The 23,748-nt window shown below is 48.5% G+C and overlaps 1 protein-coding gene across 19 annotated transcripts in view; it reads left to right on the top strand.

The window, feature by feature from the left end:
- The first annotated feature begins 2,203 nt into the window (after positions 1–2,203).
- Unc93a (unc-93 homolog A) overlaps positions 2,204–23,748 on the top strand; it is a 40,701-nt gene continuing 19,156 nt past the window's right edge. For 2 of the 19 annotated variants that reach the window (XM_076552920.1, XM_042262435.2), the window contains exons 1-2: positions 11,321–11,438; positions 22,399–22,544. In XM_076552920.1, the coding sequence (XP_076409035.1) occupies positions 11,432–11,438; positions 22,399–22,544 (153 nt within the window). In that variant the 5' untranslated portion in view covers positions 11,321–11,431. Of the gene's footprint in view, positions 2,266–6,880; positions 7,428–8,174; positions 8,321–11,121; positions 11,281–11,317; positions 11,439–11,514; positions 11,817–14,309; positions 14,486–16,487; positions 16,559–19,125; positions 19,151–20,703; positions 20,833–22,398; positions 22,545–23,748 lie in introns of those variants that run through there. The other 17 variants (XM_076552917.1, XM_076552913.1, XM_076552910.1 and 14 more) reach the window with 16 other exon arrangements.

Here is a 23,748-nt window from a genome sequence, read left to right as displayed (position 1 = left end):
CTCTCAGCCTGTGTGTGGACACCTCTCTGGGCAGCTTGGAGATGGCATCTGTGAAATATAAGGTCAGCAGAGGCCAACAGTGTTTCAGGAAGTTGTGGTCTGGCCCAGGCTCAAGGTCCCCCCTTGCACTGGAGTGACTGGGTATCTGAAGTCCAGTTCAGAAGGTCAGCTGGGAGTTGTATTTGAAGTCCTCCCAGCAAAGGCCTCTTGATTCTACCCAATGTGTGTTGAGTCGATTCCATTCTATTCTGTGTTTACTTTTTTTCTTTTTTCCCTTGACAAATACGAACAAGGACAAACTGATGAAAGGTAAGAGCTGGATGGTCAGGCTGTTTACATGGACTTTCCTGTTGCCGGTTCATCTTTGTAGTAGGTTGTAGTTTTCCCTTCTGGGTCAGGAAGTGGAGCGGCTGGGACAACCTAACGGGGGAATTTATACTGTTTGCTCGGGCAGATGGAAAGTGTATACACTGGGCACATGACTGCTCCAAGGTATGGTTAAGGAGAAGGGTTTTATTATAGGTATCAGGGAGAGAACCACCGAAGGCGTCGGGAAGAATCCAGAGCGGAGAGAGAACGTAGTAGACTGAACATGGCCAGCAGTCTAGACTTGGCTATGAGGGGAGAAAGAGAAGGGAAGAGACAAGAGGCAGCTAAGAGAGAGAGTCAAGAGAGGAAGAAAAGAGAGCAGTCAAAAGAGCAGGATTGTAAAAAGAATGAGAAGCTGGAAGGAGGGAGGCTTCCGAACTGGACAAGTTTAGAGTGAGGGGCTGGGTGACAGAGCCAGGCTGGCCGCACGGACTCTGAAATGTGTAACAGGTATGTGTTGATACTGAGGAGCCTGGAGACCAGCATACGCTTTGGTATGCTAACGGCCACCAGAGATAGTCATTTGTCCCTTCTGCCAGAGATAAGGAAATGGCTTCACAGACTCCTCAGGAGCGCTGGCTTTTCTCTAACTACCAGGATTTGAACCTGACAAAGAGGAGCAGAGATCTCACCCTGGTGTGCTGTTTCAGTTGCCACCAGCTGAAAACAGGCCCTTGTGCCAGCCAGAGTGGCACCCACTGAGGTGGTATACTCCAATCCTTCAGGGACAGTACACTCACAGCACAGTGCTGCAACGTGTGCGAGCAACCAGAAGTCAGGAGGAAAACAGTCGGCATTGGTGCATGGGCTCCCAGGGGTCCCCCAGCACTAGGCCTCCTCGTCTCTTGTCCTAGGATCCTGTGCAATTGTAGCATAGTTTTTCCTGTCTTCCTGTGTGTTTGCTTAGAATGCTGTTGCAGGTATTTCTCTTCCATTTCCAAGTTTCAGAAAGGAAAAAAAACAAAAACAGAAACAAATCCTGCTAGTGCCTGCTCTAGAATTTGGCTTGTCAATGACGAGGAAGAATTTAGACCGCCCATCTCCAAGAAGAAAAGGACTTGGTGGCCACCAGAAACTCTCTCTGGGGACAAGGGCTTCAGCTCATGAAAAGCGGCACCCGAGGGAGTCTCTGTGCTGTGCTGGCCTGGCTGGGTGTGAGGCCCTGAATTACTCTGCCCAGGTTAGAGTGTAGAGGCTGTGGGATGGCCTTCATGGTGCATGCGGAACATTTGGATGATAGTCCTTCCTTCCTTCCTTCCTTCTGTCCCTCCTTCCTCCCTCCCTCCCTTCCTTTTCCTCTTCCCTCTCTCCTACTCCCCACCCCATCCCTTTTTCTTTTTCCTGCTAAGGACTGAGTCCAAGGCTTTGTACCCTCTAGACAAGTGCTCCACCACTGAACTCTATCCCAAGCCCCCCTTTTAAATTCTTTAATTTTGAGTCGGAATCTCAACAAATTGTCCAGGCTGGCCTTGAACTCACTCTGTAGCTTAGGCAGGCCTTGAACTTGGTGTCCTCCTGCCTTAGCCTCCCCACTATTTGGGATTATGGGTATGCAACACCATGCCTCATCTTTATTTCGTTTCTGTTTTATGTGTGAACAGGATTACAAAATGACCCAAACGAGTCCTACCTGTTGTGGAATCTTATTTTAAGGTGTGCTGCTTTTCTTTAGGTTGCATTGTGCAACCCGGTGCAGCTGTGTTACTGTGCTTGTCTAAAACACCTGATGGTCTAATAAAGAGCTGAACAGTCAAGAATGACTCAGGAGAAGGGACAGGCGGGGCTGGCGGGCAGAGAGTATAAATAGGAGAAATCTGGGAAGAGAAAAAAGGGAAGAAGTAGCCAGAGAAGGAGGACGTCAGGGGCCAGCCACCCAGCTACACAGCGAGCCACGGGGTAAGAGTGAGATTTACAGAAGCAAGGGAACGGGAAAAGCCACATGGGCTGATTTTTGCTGAGGAAAGCTGGCAAGAAAGAAGACAAGCTAAGGCTGGGTGTTCATAGTAAGACTCCATGTGCGATTTATGTGGGAGCTAGGTGGCAGGCCCCAAATGAACAAAAACACCACCACCTATCCTGAGAGCTGTAACTTTTAGGAAAGGTCCTCTGTATAGTTGGCAGAAGCTTTCTCTTCTGTTTTGGTTTGGGATCTGACTTTTGTTTTGTTTGATGAGATCTTTCTACACAGCCCTGGCTGTTCTAGAACTTGCTATGTAGACCAGGCTGGCCTCAAACTCACAGAACTCTGACTGCCTCTACCTCTTGAGTGCTGGGATTAAAGGTGTGGGGCACTACAATCTCAAAGAAAAAGAAAAGAAAAGAAATAGCTCTCCTCCTGTTGATTTGGGTGCGACTTTTAATCAGTTCTAGTGAACACCATTTAATGGAAATCTTTGTCTGGATCTTTGAAGCTGTAGATAACCTTTATCCGACTCACAGGAAGATTATCTAAATTTGTTCCCTGGCTGGCTATGGCATGCTTGTCCGATGCATAGAAAATCCTGTTTCAGGGGGAACTATGGATCAGATTTTGAACTGGCCACTGCTTTTCTTTGTCTGGTTGTGCTTTGGTTTGGGGTTGTCCTGGGGTGTTGTCTGTTACTGTGATAAAACATCCTAACCAACAGCAGCTTGGGGAAGCGGCGTGGACCACATGTCGACGCCTGCTGCTTGACCAAGTTCCAGCATTTCGACATTGCAGACCGCACTTCTCCAGCACCTTTTTACTTTTATTATGAATGATTCTCACTATTAATGCCTTTCCCTTTGGGAAATTTTGTGTGACCTTTGGTAAAGGATGAACATATGTACAATGGTAGCCTCTCTAAACAGAATAAATCTGTGGGAAAAAAATCCCCACCGTGGAACCAGGAATTCCGTTGTGCCCTCCTAATTCCACCAACTGCCGCCCCCTCCAGAGTCCTGGTGTTAGCGGTGTGCATCACTATGAAAATATTATTTTGTAGTTGTTGTTTTATTTCTATCAAAGGTAGCTGGACCACCGAAGGCCAATGTTCCCTAAATCTCCCCCAGCTGGTGTTTGTTTATAAAAGGCCCCACTGTGTTCCCAGAACGCGGTGGCTTGGAGCAGGTTCCCTCCAGCTTCCCTTCATTTCCTTTGCCCATCCATTTGAAACTAGTAGTTGTGAAAGACTGTGAAGTAGGCCACACCGCCCATGGGGAAAAGACACAGTGCCCCCCACACACCAGAACAAGATGGAGGGTACTTCCTGCCCTCGTTCCCACGTGCTCACCGACCCTGTTTGGCTTCTCCGGCACACTTTTTACAAAAAGACATTGCCTCGCCGGGTTACTTTTCATTTCGTGTCTTCTTTGTTCGTTTCTACCGTGCCCAGCTCAGCTAGCTTTCTTAGGCAGCCCATGCCCACCTGCCTCGGGAGCGGTCTCTCCGGGCCCAACCTTTCCCCCAGGCTGTGGTTATATGATGACGTCAGCTGAGGCGTCTTCACTAGGAAGAGCCAATCCGTGTATTGTGAGGCTCTTCCTTCCCAGAATGCCCTCCCTGAAACAATGTAGGCTGATGTCCTGGGTGCCGGGGTCAACCCTGAAGGGCCCTTGGCAGCCAGGAGCTCTCTGGGCCAGGAAGAGGTGTTGCCTCTAATCACTGAGATGTTTAAGCAGAGCAAGCAAGCAGGAAGGAAAGAGGCCCTCGGTGATTCTTTCTCCTCTCCTTCCATTCCCTCACTGAGGGCAGCGGTCTCTTAGAAAACTCCAGCATGTCAGCAGTGGTGGTTCCTAGCTGTCGCCCCAGCACTGAGCGGGGAGTGGGGCTGAGACAGGAGTGTTAATGTTCTGACCCCCCCTGGCGCCACCCTATGCCCTGAGGGAACACCCTGTTCTTAAGGGAAAACACCACCCGTTTCTCTCTCTTCTCTTCTCCCTCTTCTGCTTCCCTCCCATGAGGGGCACACCTCTCAAACCCCATGCCCTCCTCCTCCTCCTCCTCCTCCTCCTCCTCCTCCTCCTCCTCCTCCTCCTCCTCCTCTTCTTCTCTCTCTCTCTCTCTCTCTCTCTCTCTCTCTCTCTCTCTCTCTCTCTCTCTCTCCCCTTCTTTCCCCCCACACTGTCCACAGGGCATCTCTGTCTCTCACCCGCCGTGGGGCACCCTGGCTCTACCCACCAGCATGTGTGTATCATAACAAGGAGGATTGTGATTTTGGTGATTTAAACATGTCCTTGCTGTGGGGACACACGGGGAAGGTGAATAAAACAGAGCCTGAAACACGCCCTATATAGGAGCATGTTGTTTAAAGCACCATTTGGGAGAAAAGCCACATTGCGCCAGGATGTAAAAACATTTCCAATCATTTTTCTTGAGAAGGAAAAGAATAAAGCTGGCCTCATGCCCTACTGCATGGCACAACAGAAATTCCATGTTGACCAAAGATTTTAAAGTTTAAAAAAATTTACAACATGAAGAAAGAGGAGACATCTTCATTGGTAAAGCACTTGCCACACAATCATGAGGCCTGAGTTCAGATCCCTGAGACACACATAAACAAATCTGGCACAGAAGCTGGCCTGTAATTCCAGCGCCAGGAGCCAGTAACTGGGGGATTTCTGGGGCTCAATGTCCAGCTAGCCCAGCCAGTGAGTTCTAGGCTCAGCCAGAGACCTTGTCTCAAAAATAATGTGGAGAACAGTAGAGCAAGATAACTGACATAGACCTCTAAAAGCATAGGTGTATAGCTCCATGTACACACACACACACACACTCACACACACACACCACACCACACACACCACACCACACACACACACATGTGGGCGCCATGGGCCCTGACCCCCGACTGTGAGTGGCTGTAGCCTTGCTTGCTGACCAGGTGTCCTTCCTATTCAGATTCCCTGCCGGTGTCCTTCTCACCTTAGGATCATCGGAGAGCTTACCGGAGGTTCTTTGTTCCTACATCCTGCTTGTGGTGTAAACAACTTAGGTGCATCCTGTATTTGGTGTAAACAACTTAGATGCAAGAATGCAGAACTTTGGGTCTAGAATGTAGACCATTGGTAGCGAACTTCTGCCCTCAGGGGATCCTCCATTTGTGTTGTAAGCCTGTATTTAAGGTTTCTTCCCTCTTGCAATAAACGGCATTCGACATCCAAACGTACGAATGACTCGCTGTCTCTTGTCTCTATTTTTAATCCGCAGCCCTTCGCTCGGACATGGTGAACGCGTATTGGTAACGCGGGCGTTACTGCTACACACACACACACACACAACACACAACCACACATATACACACATACACACATACCACACACACACCACACACACACCACACCACACACACACACACACACACACCACACATATACACACATACACACATACCACACACACACCACACACACACCACACCACACACACACACACACACACACCACACACACACACACACACCATACATACATACCACACACACACACACACACACACATACACACACGCACCATACACACACACATACACACCACACACATACACACATACACACATACCACACACACACGCACCACACACACACCACATACACACACACCACACACACACACATCACAAATACACACATGCCACACAAACACATACCACACAAACATACCACACACACCACACACACCACACATATCTACACCACACATATACACACACACACCACACATACCACACAAACACACACACCACACAAACACACACACCACACAAACACACACACCACACACCACACATACATACACACACACCACACAAACACACATACCACACACACACACACACACACACACACACACACACACACATCCCCCCCACTAGTAGCAACAATAATAAAAAATAATACAATAGGCTATGTCTTCCAATCAGCAGGCAGAAAGCCGAGCCACGTCTAACAGTGCTAGGAACTGCCGGGAGCAGGGGAATCGTGGGGAGCTTTAAGGGGCACCTACGACGCTGCAAGGAGCCGTGTGGAGTGCAGAGCTGCAGGAGCATGTGGGGAGCAGACCTGTGCTGTGGGCTGGGAGTGGGGCAGAGCAGTCTTTGAGGCCAACTGGTCAGAGTTGTCTGCATCTTGCTGGCGCATGCTCAGCAGTTATGTGGCTCTGAGCCTCTTCTGAGTTGCATGCACATTTTAAAACTGGCACAGGATCATGTCGGCTTCTAGAAGCAGCATGTGGATATAAGGAGAGGGCTGGCTGCAAGGTCAAGTATGTTAGCGTCGTACAGTGCGGCAGCCACCCAGCACCGCAGAGAGAGGCGGGCCTGTATCATATGCGAATATGGCCAAGAATTTTAATAAGTTAAAATGCAAATAGCAGAAAAGGTATAGAATAATCTGACTTCTATCAAAAATAAAAAACAAACAAAACAAACAAAACCTGTCTGTGAGTTAGAGACAAACAGCCCCTCAGAAGAGGTCACTATCAGAAAATGCAGTCTTGGCTTTCTGCCTGTTCGCAAATTCCGGTGGAGTACAAACTCTTCTTGCTTCTCCAGGCTTCTCCCACAGGCTGCTGGCTGATTTTTCAGTCTCCCATCCGACCCCCTGCCTGCCTCCTGCCACCATTCTGGCTTGCCGTGGGCCCCAGGCTCCATTGCTCCGGCTGCTTGGAACATCCCTCAAGTTTTAACTTAGACACCGGCTCTCCAGACCAACTTCCGAGCCCTCTGCAGGGGCAACCAAACCTTTACGCCCCCTTGGGAGGGAACGCCACAACACAGACCCTGGTAACACCACCTCCCGTCGCATGAGAAGTCCGTGAAACCAAAGATCAAGACCATCCCCAGCTTTGCCTCTGGACCCTTGGCCGCAACACTGGCACCTGACAAAATGCCAATGTGTCCTTCCAAAGAGCATTAGGGGAAGTAGCTCAAAGCAGGCAAACCAGGGTCCCACAGAGAAGCCCATGGGACAGAAGGACTTGCAGCAGCAGCAGCTTGTGCTCAGCATCCCCAGTGGAAGCCCAGCATGGTGCAGATTTTGTGTTTTACGGCTTTGGCAGAGTCTCTGCAAATGTGACTCCAGGAACGCAACTCGTTTCAGGTAACAGACAGACAAATGGACACGTTGGAAAGATGTAATGGGAGTACTGAGTGTGACAGGGTACTGAGTGTGGTAGGAGTACTAAGTATAATGGGAGTGCTGAGTATGGCTCCTGGGGAGGGAAGCCTGAGCTTCTGGCCCTACCTGGAAGAAGCTTGACGTGGTAGACTTTTCCCACCCTGCAGCCCCAGTGGCTGGGTACAGGTGCCTTGCTCTCTCAGACCTCTAGCCTGTCCCATCCACAAGGGTAGGCCTGGGGTCACTCTTTGAGCACCCTGCCTGGGGTGACTTTCATCTGTGGCTAGCTGGCTGGCTCAGATAGACCCTGACCTGCCTCCTTCACTCTTTCCCAAGAAGTTTGCTTTGGAGTGTGACCGAGAAAGTTGAGAAACTTTTGTTTAAGGGTAGAATTGGGCATGGTAAGTACTTTATCTTTAGGAAGATTCAGCAGTGATTTGGAGGAAAGCTGGTCCTGGTTACATTTGCCACTGACCTAAGCCTGAATGTCCTGTCTCATTGACCGAGAGGAGAAACTTCCCTCCTCCATAGCAGAGAGCCATCATCAATGGCAACATGGCCATATTTGTTCCTCTGGGCAAAGCCGGAGAGCAAACAGCTTGCTGTCAGGAGATTTCCACTGATGAGGAAATTCCTGTAATTACTGAGTCTTCTCTGAGAGAAGATTGGGGAGGCCATTTCTGTGGGAGGAGCCCTGGAGGTCACACCCAGCCTTCATGCCTGTGAATGAAGCCCTGAGGCCATCCATAGCCTATACAACCTTAGGTAGGCTCCTGATGACCAGGCCCTGATCAGAGCTCACTTGGGCAGCAGACACTTGGCGCCCAGCACCAGAACAAGGTCCCAGAGTGCATGGCCCCTGAAGAACCTTGCAGGTGGGCTCTAGGGTCTGGAGGGAGGTATGTAGAGGGGCAGGGGCTCCACAAAACACAACAACCCGGCCCTCCTATAGCTAGGGAGTGGGGGGTGTCCATTTTGGGGGGTACTTGGAGACAGTCAGATTCCTGATTCCCCTGGGTGAGGACCCTTTCCCTACCAGGGCTGGGGCTGGCTCAGAGATGAGCACTCTACCTTCTCACTAAGATTTAGAAAGCTCCCCACTGTTTCTCAGAGTTCCAGGTGAATGTGTGGGACATCACGGGCAAAAACAACCTGTCAGGTGACTTGTCTGTTAGGCCCAAACAGTGGTTCTCAACCTGTGGGTTGTGACCTCCCTGGGGTCTCATATCAGATATTCTGCACATCAGATATTTACATTATGATTCATAAGTCGCAAAATTACAGTTATAAAGTATCAACGAAATAATTTTATGTTTGGGGGCCACCACAACATGAGGAGCTGTATAAAGGGTCACAGCGTTAGGAAGGTCGAGATCCGCTGAGTTAGGGAGGACCTGGAATGGGAATGGCCTGGCCTCAGACCTCTGTGGGAAACAAGGACTGCAGGGAGTGAGTGGAGACTGAGGATGTCTGGAGCCTGGTTTAGACCTCTGGAGGTCTCTAGTGGTGGACAGGCTGCAAAGGGTGAGTTTTTACTGGAGATGGCTCAGGCACCTGCTGACCTGGATATGCTCTTCTCTGTGTCCTGCTGCTTTCTGAGTCCAAGTGGTTCTAATCTCAGCGACCTTCCCTGCTATAAGGAAAGGTGTGTGGCCCTGTCCCTAGTGGAGCAGGCACTGACTGCCTGTGAGCCCGAGGTGGCAGGAGAACACACGGGTACTAAGCCCACCCGAGCAACGGTGGTGAGGCCGCTCCTACAACCCAGAAGCCGAGGAGTGGAGATCTGGGCTGGTAGCATGCCCACCCCTGTGTTCTTGGAGCCTGGGTGCAGCAGACGTCAGCATGGCTGAGTGAAAGTGTAGCAAATGTTCAAGGACGGGGTTTTCCTCGCAGCTCTGGGTTTTCTTGCCTCTCTGATTTGAGCAAAGGAGTAAGTCTGACACATGAAATGGAGGGTGGGTGGAAGACAGGACAGAGAGGCCGGGTGGAGGGATCCCTAGAAGCACTGGTGTGATGAAGAAATCCCTGTGTGCTCAACCTCTTTCCTCCTCTGCACTGGGAGATGTACGTGCAGCCACATGTGGACAGACAGACAGACAGACAGACAGACACACACACACACACACACACACTGGGCTCGGGTTTTGTTCTTCACTTACAAGTCTGAAGAAATGGAAGGACTAGGTTACAAACTCCTCAGATCCCTGCTACTTTGACGAGAGTAGCAACCCTGGGCCACCTTGGTCGGGCACAGACCCTACTGGCTCCCCACGCTCCCTAGTCTGGGCTGTCCTGTGGAACAAGTTTCCAGGGCTGTTTGAGCACTGTCCGTAGAAGGAGAGATCTCAAGATCAGCACAGAGGCATCGCACTTGTTCCTTCTTCCAGAACCCAAGGAGGGCTGTTCTGTGCCTTTAACATCGGCTCCATTTCACATTGTTCCCTGTGGACCTCAAGGACGGGTGGCTTCTTCAGCGCCCCAGACACAGTCGGGCACAGTGACTAAGACACAGTAGGTGCTCAATAAAGAGGGAAAATGAGTCCAGAAGCTCCTAGAATCTAAGAGAACTACAGGGCAGGGAAAGTCTAAGCGTAGGCGAGGGCTGAACAGAGAGAAATGGCTGGTTCATGGGGCTGGAGCACGGGCTAGGTGTCCACCCTGCGTTCTGAGCCCAGCTCTCGTTCCGCTTCCCAAAGTAGACTTATGAGGTCTACCTGAGAAGTGCAATGGTTTATTTGGCCACAGAGACGTTCTGGTCAATGCCAGCTATAAGCTAAACACCCAGGGTAAGCTAAAAGTACCATCTGGCTCACTCGAGGTCACGTGACTGAGTCCGCAGTGTCCTCACACAGCTTCAGGACCCCTGCCCGGTTCAGACACGGACCAGAGTTGGTGTGAGAAACGATCCTCGCTTCATAGTCAAAGCATTGGACATTCTGAGTAGTCAAAGCCAGGTAGATTTATTTTTGGTTTTGCAGAAGTCAGGACAAGAAGCAAAAAAAATGTCCGGTGTGCCAATTCAGTATAAAACTGTCCTTTAAAATCCTAGTTTCCACCCCTCTCCCAATGCCTCATTGGCTGAATTCTTCAGGGAGGTACAATATTTCCTGCATGTCCAGCATAGGCCCCACCCCAAATCCACCCTTCTCCTGGGGCTTGGAATTCCTTTCCCCTTTCTTCTAGGTAGGGTGAGTTAGTCAGTAGCTTATACCTCTTCAGCCCTAAGACAAACTAAGAAGTGCCCAGGCGAGCAGGTGCCAGCTGCTGGCTCAGGAAGACAGGGGCCTAAGGTCTTCTGCTCATCTGTGATTCTTTTTTTTTTTTTTTTTTTTTTTTTTTTGGTTTTTCGAGACAGGGTTTCTCTGTGTAGCTTTGCGCCTTTCCTGGAACTCACTTGGTAGTCCAAGCTGGCCTCGAACTCACAGAGATCCTCCTGGCTCTGCCTCCCAAGTGCTGGGATTAAAGGTGTGCGCCACCACCGCCCGGCCATCATCTGTGATTCTTTGAGAGGCTCTAAGCACTGAAAATGGGCCATGCATTTTACAACTGTTTGAGCACACCCTGGGGGTGTGTCTCACTGGGTGTGTCTCTCTGGGGGCTCTGACATCACTATGGGGAAGCCCCACACCCTTAGCAACGGGAAGCCCCCCCAATCTCTGCTGGAAATGCAAGTCCCTGGCCTCCCCTATGAGTCACAATCCTGGCCACTCTCAGTGGCCTGCTTTACCCTGATTTCTTCCTCGGCTGAGTGAGTGTCAGCCTCCCTGCCCCTGCGGGGCCATCTCAGCCTCAAGACCCTGCTAGGCAGTACCACCAAAGAGGGACAGATCAAAAGGTATGGCCTGGTGTGTGTTTGTCTGCCTTAGAAGAGGCAGCTGATGACCCAGTCCTATTGGCCACCCAAGAGGTCTAGGCTGGGAGGAGGGGTCTGGCTTGGTTTTGTGACCAGCCACTTCCATACCTAAGGCACAGAATTCAGGAGACACATGCTAGGTGAGCAGTCCCAGTCTGCACAGCTGTCTACCAGGGTTTATCTGGGCTCAGGAATTAACTTGGAGCTTCCTTTTAGATCTAGGTAAACAGCCCAACCAAAAGGTGTTTCCCATCCATGTGCCCCAGGGGATGACCCAGGAGACCTGCAGGAAGGAGAGCAGTGCAGAGTAAGGCCCAAGCAGAACAGGTTGAGTCTGCCCACCTTCAGCATTTCTAAGCGAGTGCTGGCATGCTCCTTCCAACGTCTGAATAAGTCCCTAGGCTTGGGTGTGGACAGATGCCTTCACGAAGCAGGCTGAACAGAGATCATGCACACGGGTGACCCAGGAAAATAAAGCAACTCTTGTGACTGGATCTGCATATGATGGTTGGAAAGAGGTCAGACATGGGGCCTATCATGACCCTGGCTGACCCCAGCAGACTCTTGCAGAAAGGGGTTGCTCGTACTCAGTGGGTGTCTTAGTTTTCTTTGCAGAGTTCTTCCTAGGAAAATGTATTGTTGAAAGTATTGTTCCCTTAATATTTTTCTTGGCCGGGCAGTGGTGGCGCATGCCTTTAATCCCAGCACTCAGAAGGCAGGCGGATCTCTGTGAGTTCCAGGAAAGGTTCAAAGCTACACAGAGAAACCCTGTCTTGAAAAACCAAAAAAAAAAAAAAAGAATATTTTTCTTTGTAAAATTAGATCTTCCAAGAGGATAAAAGAGTATGTAGATACATCACACACAGAAAGGTGCACGCCTTTCCCTATGTAAGTTCAATTGCCCAGAGGAGAGCTTGATGCATCAAACCAGAAACTCATTGTATGGAGGTGGGTGCACACAGTACGCATACACAGACGTGACACACACTGAATACACAATGTGATGTGTCTCACAGATGCATGCTTTTACAACATATTCTGTTGTTTTTAACAAAATCTCAGTCATTTGATTTTACCAGTAAAGACTCAGGAGCCAGATGCTGGGGTGAAAGCCTGCTAGCTCAGAGAGGCAGAGAAAGCACCCGGCTGACCGTCCTCAGCCAATGTCCCAGAAACCTCTCTCTCCTACACCACCTCAAAAACTCTCCTCAAACAAATGTCCCTCCCTTCTACTTCCTGTGTGGCTCTCTATCTGTCCTCCTCTTACTCTCTATGTTTTTTTTTTTTCTTATCCCATGTTTACTTCCTGTCAACTGGTTGCTTGCTCTGCTTCTTGACCTGTGGTTGACTTTTTAAAATCCTGTTTACATTATTGAACCAGAAAGCTCTTGGATTAAAGGTGTGTGCTAGGGCTGAACTACACCACAGCTAGAAACAGGTTTTTCCAGTAAATAACACAATCTCAGGGTTCACAGTGCGATCAAATATCCTGCAACAATATTCGTGCGTACACACATATATACATATGTGATTTTTCGTGAAAATGAGCTTTACCTATATATTTCAAGCCAGGCACTAATTTTTTTCCTGTTAATTTTATGTGTGTGGGTATTTTGCCTATATATATATGTCTCTGTACCATGTGCATGCCTGGTGCCCATGGATGCCAGAAGAGGGCATTGGATCCCTTGGAACTGGAGTTACAGACAGTTGTTAACCACTATGTGGGAGCTGGGAATTGAACTCAGATCCTCTGGAAGAGCAACAACTGGTCCTTTTTTTTTTTTTTTTTCAATTTTTTAAAAAAGATTTATTTATTTATCATGTAGTGTTCTGTCTGCAGGTATGCCTGTAGGCCAGAAGAGGGCACCAGATTTCATTACAGATGCTTGTGAATCACCGTGTGGTTGCTGGGAATTGAACTCAGGACCTCTCAAAGAGCAGCCAGTGCTCTTTACTGCTGATCCATCTCTCCACACCACAGTGGCCTTTATAAATGGCCTTAATAACATTGAGTAATTTCCCTGACTCTGGAGTCTACCCCCAAATCATCCCTAAGATTGGTTCAATAGTTCTGGTCTGATCATTGCCAGCAGAGTGGCACTTTACAAACAGACTTTGCTATTTGCTATCACAAAAACAAGTGTTGCCCAACCCTTGGACTTTGGAGGAGACACAATGGTTCTGAATAGTGCATTAAAAATGTAACCTGGAAGCCAGGTGGTGGTGGTGGTGGCGGTGGCGGCGGCGGCGACACACCTTTAATCCCAGCACTCAGGAGGCAGAGGCAGGTGGATCTTTGTGAGTTTGAGGCCAGCCTGAAACTACAGAGCTAGTTCCAGGACAGCCAGAGCGACACAGAGAAATCCTGTTTCACGGGGGAAAAATTTAACCTGGAAACCTCTTTGGCGATCTAATATGCTCCAGGATTAAAGAAACCGCGTGCCCAGTAACAAATGGAATCAAAGTAGGCCACCAAGCTAGGGAAACAGACTCGGGATGACGTTTATCTAGCATGGGCACAGACTACTGATGGGTGTGCACATGTCGTGGGAACAAGGCTCAAACAGGTCCTATGAGCTCTCCTAGAATAATTTAACACCACTTTGCTTGTGGAGAGGGAGTAATCAACGGCAAAAATGCGCAGGACACACCAGCTCAGTTAACTGCTTGTGGGCACCTTGTCTGAGTGCCGTGGATACGAATGAAGGTGTCTCTTAGCTGTCCAGATTTTGGCCTTTCATAGCACTTGCTGGTTACGATGCACATGGTGAGCTGCCTGCTCCATTAAGCTGATGGCGCTACCCTGGCTTTCCCTTCCCCATGGCAGAAATTCTGCCCTTGGGGACATTTGTGGATCAGAGCTGCTGTTGGTGGTGGGGTTTACTCTACCTCCCTTGCAGATGTGGACTGATATGTGTGTGTTGCTGGCCGCTTTCCCTTTGGTCCAGCTCTTACAGTCACGGGAGCTTGCTTCATCGGCTTCTGCATTTGCTTGGTTGGTTGGTTTGTATTTGTCTTCTCCTCTGGCACTTTGTCCCCTAAGCACAGGCTCCCGGCCACACTGTAGGCAGTCAATTCCAGCTCTGCAATGACATCCGGTGCAGAACGGCCTCAGGAAGGATCCGTGGATAGACGCAGAGGAGGAGCGTTTGGAGAGAAAAAGGAGACACTTAGAAAACAAAAGGTGTGATGTGTAGGCATGTATGCACAGCTGTATCCTAAAGCAGAGCCTGGTGTCATGCTTTAGAGTGTGGGAGTTGAGTAGTGAATGATTCCCTGAGCTCTGGCTAGCCAGGCACTGTGGCGGCAGCAGGGAGGGGGTAAGGTAGGACTGGGCCCCAGACCCTGGTCTGGCCTTCTGTACAGGGTGGCTGTGCCTTCACTGGATTGGATTTCCTGGTCAGTGTCTCTGCAGGGTCCGTAGTCAAGAGTGGCGGGCTCATCCAGCCACTTAAATGTCAACAGTAGAAGTGTGTTCTAGAGCCCCTGACAGACATCAAGACTCAGATGCCCAGCGGGCCACACGCTGCCTGCCGACCTGGGGCTGGCTCCATGGGATCGATCAGTAGTGAGAGGGTGAGGGCAGTCTCTACAGTCTGTTGTTAAGATGGGTCTGGACTCTCTGGAAAGGGGTGGAAAGTTGGCCTCACTGTCGACTTCAGACTCATCATGGAGCCTTTGCTCAGACTGGCTCTGGCTGTGCCTCACTGAGGAAGAACACCGAGTCCAGGCAAGCTCCCCGTTCACTCAGGCAGTCATTTGCTTAGCCAGGCTGCTCCACATTGTGGGGCCGGCAGGCAGCTCTGGGGTTGCAGGCACTTGGCCATGCACACTGAGAGGAAACCTCTTCCCAGGTTACAGCTGCACTGACACAAACTGTAAGGGAAGAGGAGGAGGCACGGAGTGTGCTTATTCCTAGAGCACGAGAACCCTAGAATTCCTAAAGGAGGCGGGAATCTCCATCCTCTAAATATTCATGCTTCCTCTTCCTGTAGGGAATGAAGAGAATCAATGAACACTTATTTGATACGGCTTTTAGATTTCAAACATGAGTGCCAAGAAAACTGAGAGCAGCTTGTTCACACGCGTGCTGTCCCTAAAAGAGCAAGCCATTGCACAGACTTCCCTCTAGATTAGGAGTGATCTTTAGCTTCTCAGCAGAGAGTTTACTGAATAAAGTGATGGTCAAGTTCAAAGTCCAGAACAGTGGCAGAACAGTGGCCTCTGATGGCTGGTGAGGCATCTGGCTGTTATTTATTAAATGGCACTGTTTTATCATGAAAGAAAAGCCAGTATAAGAGTTTATTAAGGGGAGGAAATAGAAGGGGGTGCTTAGGCCTACAGAAAGATCATACAGGAAGAGAGGGGAAGGGGAAGTGGAACCCACTTTTATAGATCTTCTCCCCCACCCCCACATGCTCATATGGGTTTAAGTAGCTATGCCACGTATGTGCATAGATTACATTATCACACAGAGCACAGATTACATAGAACATAAGGCCCTAGGATGACTAAGCATCTTGCCTGGCTACTGGACAGCACATGTGCAGTCATGTAGCTGGGGGAGTGGCTAGAAATTCTACCACTGCATCCTGAGGTTAAAAGGCTTTTCTTCCTTGTGGTCCACATGAAGCACTGGGTCCTTCCTTCACTCTCCATTAAGAGATCTCATGTCTAAGCACATCTTTAAGACCATGGCTTAAGTCCCATGTGGATGCTGTTCTAGTTCTGGGAGTTTCATTGGTCTGCTTACCAACTTGATGTAGGCTGGAGTCATGTGAGAAGGGGGAGTCTTAACCGAGAAGACTAAGATTGGCCTGTTGGCAGGTGTTGGGTATGGTCTTGACTGATGATTGATTTGGGAGTGTTCAGCCCACTGGAGTGGTACCACCGCTGGCAAAGCAAACTGAGCAAGTCAGAAAGAGCAAGACAGCAAACAGTGTTTCTCTGTGGCCTTTGCTTCAGCTTCTACCTCTAGGTTCCTGTGTTGAATTCCTGGCCTGACTCCCCTCATTGGTGAAGTGTGACCCAAGAGTTGTAAGATGAAATGAACCTTTTCCTCCCCTCTTAGTCAGTGTTTTATTGCTGTGAAGAGACACCATGACCACAGTAACTTTTATAAAAGAAAGCATCTGGTCTGGCTAACAGTGTCAGGGGGTTAGTCCATTATCATCATGGCAGGAAGCATGGCGGCACACAGGCAGACGTGGTGCTGGAGAAGGAGCTGAGAGTTCTATATCTGGATCTGCAGGCACAGGTAGAGACACTGGGCCTGGCTTGGGCTTTTGAAACCTCAAAGCCCGTCCCCAGTGGCACACTTCTTCCAACAAGGCCAGCTCCCAACCCTCCTCAAATAGTGCCACTCCCTAATGACTAAGCATTCCCATCTATGTGCCTATGGGGGCTATTCTTATTCAAACCTCTATGCTCCCAAAATTGCTTTTGGTCATGGTATTTTATCACCATAGTGGAAACCCTAAGACAGATGCTAACTGAAAGGCAGTGTGATGCCCGATACTTGTACTGTCCCTGTCTGAGTGCCTTACCATGGGAGCTTGGCTGTGGTCCGGTTCTCTTTCGTGGTCAGATCAGCTTCCAGGTATGGAGCTTGCTATTCTCTCCTCCCATCCAAGATAGGTCTGCAGGGATACGTCAGTCAGTCCAGGCAGGAGTCAGGATCTGGAACAGTTAAGAGCATCCTTTATTTTGGCCATGAGAAGATTACATCTAAAACTCATTTTCACATTAGAGATTGGGCAATGCTGTTGCTGGAGGGCTTCTCTCCAGGTTCCCCAAGCCCCGCAGTCCCACAATCCACTTATAAAATAATCACTCAGACGCTTATATCACTTATAAACTGTATGGCCGTGGCAGGCTTCTTGCTAACTGTTCTTTTATCTTAAATTAACCCATTTCTATAAATCTATACCTTGCCACGTGGCTGGTGGCTTACCAGCGTCTTCACATGCTGCTTGTCATGGCGGCGGCTGCAGTGTCTCTCTGCCTCAGCCTTCCGCTTCCCAGAATTCTCCTCTCTCCTTGTCCCACCTACTTCCTGCCTGGCCACTGGCCAACCAGTGTTTTATTTATTGACCAATCAGAGCAATTTGACATATAGACCGTCCCACAGCACTTCCCCTTTCTTTTTTTTTTAAAAGGAAGGTTTTAACTTTTATACATCGCAAAGCCAACTTGGTATATTTGGGAAATTGGGCGTAGCTTCTCTAACTACTTCCTGCTGGAGGGGGGCGCTGTATCTTATGGGGACACAAAGAAAATTTAAGGATCATGGAGTAGTCCGTGAGACCGTATCGTCTGAGCCAGTTGCCTTGAAACGATTCTGGATGTTGGATCATCTGGGCCATGGTATCATCGGAGACCTTTCAGGTGGCCTTGGCTGGTCAAACCTGATGTATCTTAATCTGGAACAAATCCATAGCCTCTGGCTTTCTGTGGAAACAAAAGCAGAGCCTCCTTTCCAAAGCAACATATCCTTACATCCAAATTTTGAAGTGAAGGTACCTTTAAAATATACATTTTGGCATAACTCAACAGCTTTTGTAATCAAATGTTTTTCTTCAGTTACGAATATCAAAGAGAACATAATCCAGATTCTCTGTGTGGTAGCCATCTTTACATGGCTTATGTTTTATATTACCTTGAGCCTGTTGCTTTAAACTGCACCATTCTAAGACTGAGAAGACGCTGTGACTGCTGGCTCCGCCCACTTCAGCTTCCCAACATGGCGGTGGTACGTTTTCCGCCAGCTTGAGGAGCCATCAATTCTCAGAAATAGTGGGTCTATGCTTCTTATCAAAGCAGCGTGTAACCCAGAAACCTCTTTTTGTTTTGTACTAGCAAAGGCTAAATCCACCATGCAGCTTAATGTGCCACTTGCAGAGGCCTCATTCCCGCCATACTGCAGATCGAGCGCACACGCCAGGAACCCGCCAGTAACTCAAACCGGCAGCTGCTGCTCATTTGAGAGAGACAATTAGGAAGCTGTTTTTAGCTCCGTTTTAGAATCTTTTCTCAGGTTTTAGGTGGAAACTCTTGCCAATTCGTTGGGCGCCATTTGTAGCTAGAGTTTTCCTGCCTTGCCCACAGTCAGGACAAATCTTTGTCACCCGCCAGTCCCACAGCCGCTCAGACCCAACCAAGTAAACACAGCCATTTGTTGCTGGAGGGCTTCTCTCCAGGTTCCCCAAGCCCCGCAGTCCCACAATCCACTTATAAAATAATCACTCAGACGCTTATATCACTTATAAACTGTATGGCCGTGGCAGGCTTCTTGCTAACTGTTCTTATAGCTTAAATTAATTCATTTCCATAAATCTATACCTTGCCACGTGGCTGGTGGCTTACCAGCGTCTTCACATGCTGCTTGTTATGGCGGCGGCTGCAGTGTCTCTCTGCCTCAGCCTTCCGCTTCCCAGAATTCTCCTCTCTCCTTGTCCCACCTACTTCCTGCCTGGCCACTGGCCAACCAGTGTTTTATTTATTGACCAATCAGAGCAAATTTGACATATAGACCGTCCCACAGCACAATGCTTTAGACATCCCTTGAAAAACATCTCTCACAGATTTCAGTGTTTCCTATTTTCAACATTCCCCCTTGACATAAACGACAATACTTGGGGAAAGACATGATGAAACATTGATGTCACCAACCAATTCCCAGCCAGGAGAGCAGCTCAAAGGACATTGGGTCTGAATTGCCAAAGGGAAACTTGGGGGATTTTCACAGACACTGAGGTCCCTGGAAGTCACAGAAGGACCATGAGGAGCTGAGACAGCAGGTGTTAGAAATTGCTTCCAGGGCCAATTGCCAACCCAGAACATAGTCCTGGTAAGTTTGAGAAACTAATGGAGAAAAAAAACTAAAAGCAAAAGAAAACACTAGGAGTTCTCCCATTGCACACAAGTCATTTTGGGTAATTAGACAGGGTGATGGAATTGAAGCCTACTAAAACATCTCCAAAAAATTATAGACGTCATTAAAGGAAGTTAAAAGTTCATTAACTGGTAGCAAGGTTAGCATGCAATAGTCATGTGATGCTAAGTATTACATATAAAGATAGAGTATTCTAGCTTGTCTCGTCTTATGGTCATTTGCTGATGGTTACTACGATTTAGGGTGGTCCCAGGGCTCTCTGCACTGTTAGTCTCTTGAACAGCTTCCTTTTTCAAGAGGAAACTGAAGTTTAGAGACTGAAGATGTGTCAGGGCTCGGATGATGGTGCCAGGCTGTTTCCAGGGTTAGAACACTTTTTAAAAGCATGTGTGTGTGCTCACGTGTGCACAGGTGCACTGGCATGCAGAAACTAGAGGCCACCTTCCAATGTCACCCTCGGGCATGCTGTCTACTTCTTTGGAGACAGGCTCTCTCATTGGCCTGCAGCTTACCCATTAGGCTAGACTGGCTGGTCAGTGGGTCCCAAGGATTCTGTGTCCTCTTTCCACCTCCCAAGCCCTGGTATTACAAGGGCACACCACCATGCCTGGTACTTTTACTTGGGTTGAGGATCAGACTCAGGTCCTAATGCTTCACTGACTGGGTAGTCTTGCCCCCCCCCACACACACACATTAAAATAACTTGCTAGCTGAATGTTGTTCTCATGTCTGTTACCAGCATAATAACCCACGTTCAGTGAATATTTAAAACCTTGTATCCCACAAGGCTTGTCTTTTCAAAGGGACCAGTTAAGCTACGAGAGCCTTCTCTCCATTATTGGTGGTCATGTCAGTTACTAAAGCTGTAAGATTCACTTGCTTGGTCCATACTTGGCAGAAATGACCAAGGACACAGCACTTGGGGAACATTCTAAAAGCAATAAGCTAAATTTACTAACAACTGGGTAGAAGGATGCTTTGGGGAGACAAGGTCTCACTATGAAGCTTTGGTTGTCCTGGAACTCTAAGTGAACCAGGCCGGCCTCAAGCTCACAGAAATGTGCCTGCCTCTGCCTCCAGAGTGCCAGGATTAGAGGTGTGTGGCACCTGGGCTTGGCTGACTTATGATGGGTCCCAGATTTCAAATGCTAATTATTACACATGAAATGGTACATGTGAAATTGTTCTCTACATGTAATGAAGTACCATATTCATCACTTAAAACATCATTGCAACATTGTGAAATTACTACGTCTCTGCACTAAGTCTTTGGCCCTGGGATCTTATCACATTAAATATTTTTCAGAAGTTGGATGAGGCATCTAAAAGTTGATGCTTTTTGCTTTGTTTTTGTTGTTATTGTTTTTCGAGACAGGGTTTCTCTGTTTAGCCCTGGCTGTCCTGGATCTCACTCTGTAGATCAGGCTGGCCTCGAACTTAGAGATCTGCCTGCCTCTGCCTCCCGAGTGTGGGGATTAAAGGTGTGTGCTGCCTGCTTTGTTCTTTAGGACAGAAGAACTGTCCACATTCTGCACCACTGGCAATTTCTCTAGACATAGGAGTTACTATCAAAGGTACACAAGATGTGATATTCCTATCTGAAAGGAACAGGAAACCAATTGCAGAGGAGCTGATTGGTGAGAGTCATGATCTTTTCCCAGAGAACAAGCATAACTCGGACCAGGACCTGCAAATGCCAGTGCATTAACTATCCGAAGCTTTAGTGGCCATCCTTCAACTCAGAGACAATGGGACCTCTTTGTAGTTGGAAGTTTCCCTGTGCTCACCTGGCACCAAGGTCTCACAGCCACTTATGAAATTCCCATGTCCCGCCTGGTCCTGTAGCCACTCAGACCCAAGTGAACACACAGAGGCTTATATTATTTTTAAAATATGGCCATGGCAGGCTTTTCGCTTGATAGCTCTTATATCTTAAATTAACCCATTTCTATAAATCTATATACTTTGCCACATGGCTTGTGGCTTACTGGTACTTTTACATCTTGCTTCTCCTGGTGGTGGCTAGCAGTGTCTCCTCTACTCTCTCTTTCTTCCTCTCTCTTTAGAGTGTCCTGCCTGACCTTATTCTGCTTCAACATTGACCAAACAGCTTTATCAACCAATCAGAGCAACACATGTTCATAGCATACAGAACGACATCACCTATCGGGCACTATGGGGGTCCAGCCCCTCGATAGTCCCCTCCCAGGGTCCGGGAAGAATCTACAACCAGCTGATAATTAATCTTTGATGAAAAGAAATGAATCTATGTACACAAAACTCCTTAGTCCATATACTTTATTATTCTGTGACAGTTACAAGCTTATATTCTGCTCTCATATTTAGGTCATCTTTAGCCTGATTTCTCTCTACACTTGTCTGCGATCCCCTCTAGGTTCTGTCTTAATTCCTTCATCTAGTTCTGTCCCTTCTAGGTTCTCATCTATCTAGTTCTTTCTCCTATCAGCTCCTCTCCCGTCTCCTTCTCTCTCATCTGGCTCTTCCTCATCTTCCATCTCGTTCCTCTAGTACTCTCCTGTAGCCCTTCAATCTACTTCTTCCCCATCTCAGTTTGTTCCTCTCAAGTTCTTACCCATCTAGTTCTTCCATTCTCTTCTCTCTTCTCCCCCTGTGCCCTGGAAGTCCCGGTATATAAAGGGAGGGTCCGAGCTAAATTGTGTAAAGCTATTACTTAAAGTCCACCTCTCCTAGGCGGTGTCTCCTTGTGGAATTTACCGTAAGTCAGGAGACTTGCATGTGGGCTGTTATCATTGTTAGTCCACCTGGGACTAACAATGGGCGCCCACCTGGGTGGTGTTTCCTGTAGTCCTTGAAAGTGGCCAAGGGAGATAATCTGATTCCAGAGAAAGCCTTTCCTGAGGCAGTTCTCCAAATACCTGGAATGTGTATGTCCAGAGAGTGATCAGTCTACATTGTTAGTCCTTCTTAGGGAAAAGTCAATTGGGAAAACTATGAAGGCACACATGATTTTCATAACAGAATACAGCTGATATATAACAAGACAAGTAACACCAAAAACTCCTTGGAATTTGGCTTCCTCTGGAGGAATTCCCTGATCCCTCCAGGTAGTGACTATGCCATAACCAGCTGAGTTCTTATGATATATTCCTGTGGCCCGCAGCAATCACCCATCGCCTCTTGGTACAGACTCCATTTCTTATGCTCCAATTGGTTTCTTTTAGGGAAGTACAAGCATGCTTATTCACTGACATCCACTGGTGGTGACACATCTATCTGCATAATGGAGAAGAACTTACGGAATATCCTGGTGGTTTCTTTTGGATTCTTCTTTAACTTCACGGCCTTTGGAGGCCTGCAGAATCTGCAGGTGAGATTTACATATCATGTTCTCCAGTTCACCTCAGCACACCCCACACACGCCCACACTCCCTGGAACGATTTTTTTTTTTTTTTCCAAATGAAGCGCTACAAGATTCTGTCTTGTTCCCCCAGAGTGACACCACAGCTCAGGTGTATGTGACCTGGGACAAGCAGGAGGACACTTTGCCTTTGAGTGGTTGAAAAGAGATGAAGGAAACTACTGTGTGTTTTCGGTGCTCTGGGCTTTGAGGTTGGGCAGAAATGTTTGTTAATTCTTACTTGACCTTACAAAAAGCTTTAAGCAAAACTATGAACTTTGACAAAATCATCTGCATTTTGAACCATTATGGAATCCTTCTTGCTTGAGTCTGCATGGAAACCAAGCAGCTACCTCCAAGAGGCTGCTGGGCTTGGAGGTCTTGGGCATTAGGTCATGTGGGCCTGAACCCCTTGGCCTGAGGAGGATTTGACAATTTTTCCTGTGGTAATTACAGGAAAAGTGGGATATGTCTTGTCTGTCTGTCCATCCATCCATTCATCCATCTATCCACCCTCCCTCCCTCCCTCCCTCCCTCCCTCCCTCCCTCCCTCCCTCCCTCCCTCCCTCTCCCCTCCCTCCCTCCCTCCCTCCCTCCCTCCCTCCCTCCCTCCCTCCCTCCCTCCTTCCTTCCTTCCTTCCTTCCTTCCTTTCTTCCTTCCTTTCTTCTCTCTCCCTTCCTTCCTGCTGTCCTTCCATTCATTTTTTTCCTTTCCTTTCTTTTCTGACAGGGTTCTATGCAGTGCCGGCAGCACCCGCTCAGTGCTGATGCCTGCTCTGTGGTTTCTGACGGCTCCTGTGTGTTCACCAGCTGAAGGTGGTGGATGCTTTGACGCTTGTGTCTGTCTCACAGTCTTGCACAGCCCTCTAGTGGAAAGTACTTCCAAGCCGATCCTTGGCCTGACTGGGAGACGGTGGTACACTTATGTAATTAGGTCTACTCTGTGCAGTCTGTATGTGCTTGCCTTTGTATGTCTGTTGCACGGATGAGCTCGTCTAGCACATGCCAGCCCAGATACTGGAGTGTGGGCGTTCATGTGGAAAGAGCCATTAGCTCTAAAATTCTGGCTCTACTTAAATGTCGATGGCGGTCTTCCTTTTCAGTGGTCTACTATCAAAAGCAGTTTTCATTCACAGATGCCGCTCCCTCATTTACTGCAGTGATGTGGGCGAT

Source organism: Peromyscus maniculatus, chromosome 16, assembly GCF_049852395.1.
Source record: "Peromyscus maniculatus bairdii isolate BWxNUB_F1_BW_parent chromosome 16, HU_Pman_BW_mat_3.1, whole genome shotgun sequence".
NCBI classification, from domain to species: domain Eukaryota; kingdom Metazoa; phylum Chordata; class Mammalia; order Rodentia; family Cricetidae; genus Peromyscus; species Peromyscus maniculatus.
The sequence above is the reverse complement of the archived record's forward strand: the minus strand, read 5'-3'. Positions and strand labels throughout refer to the sequence as shown.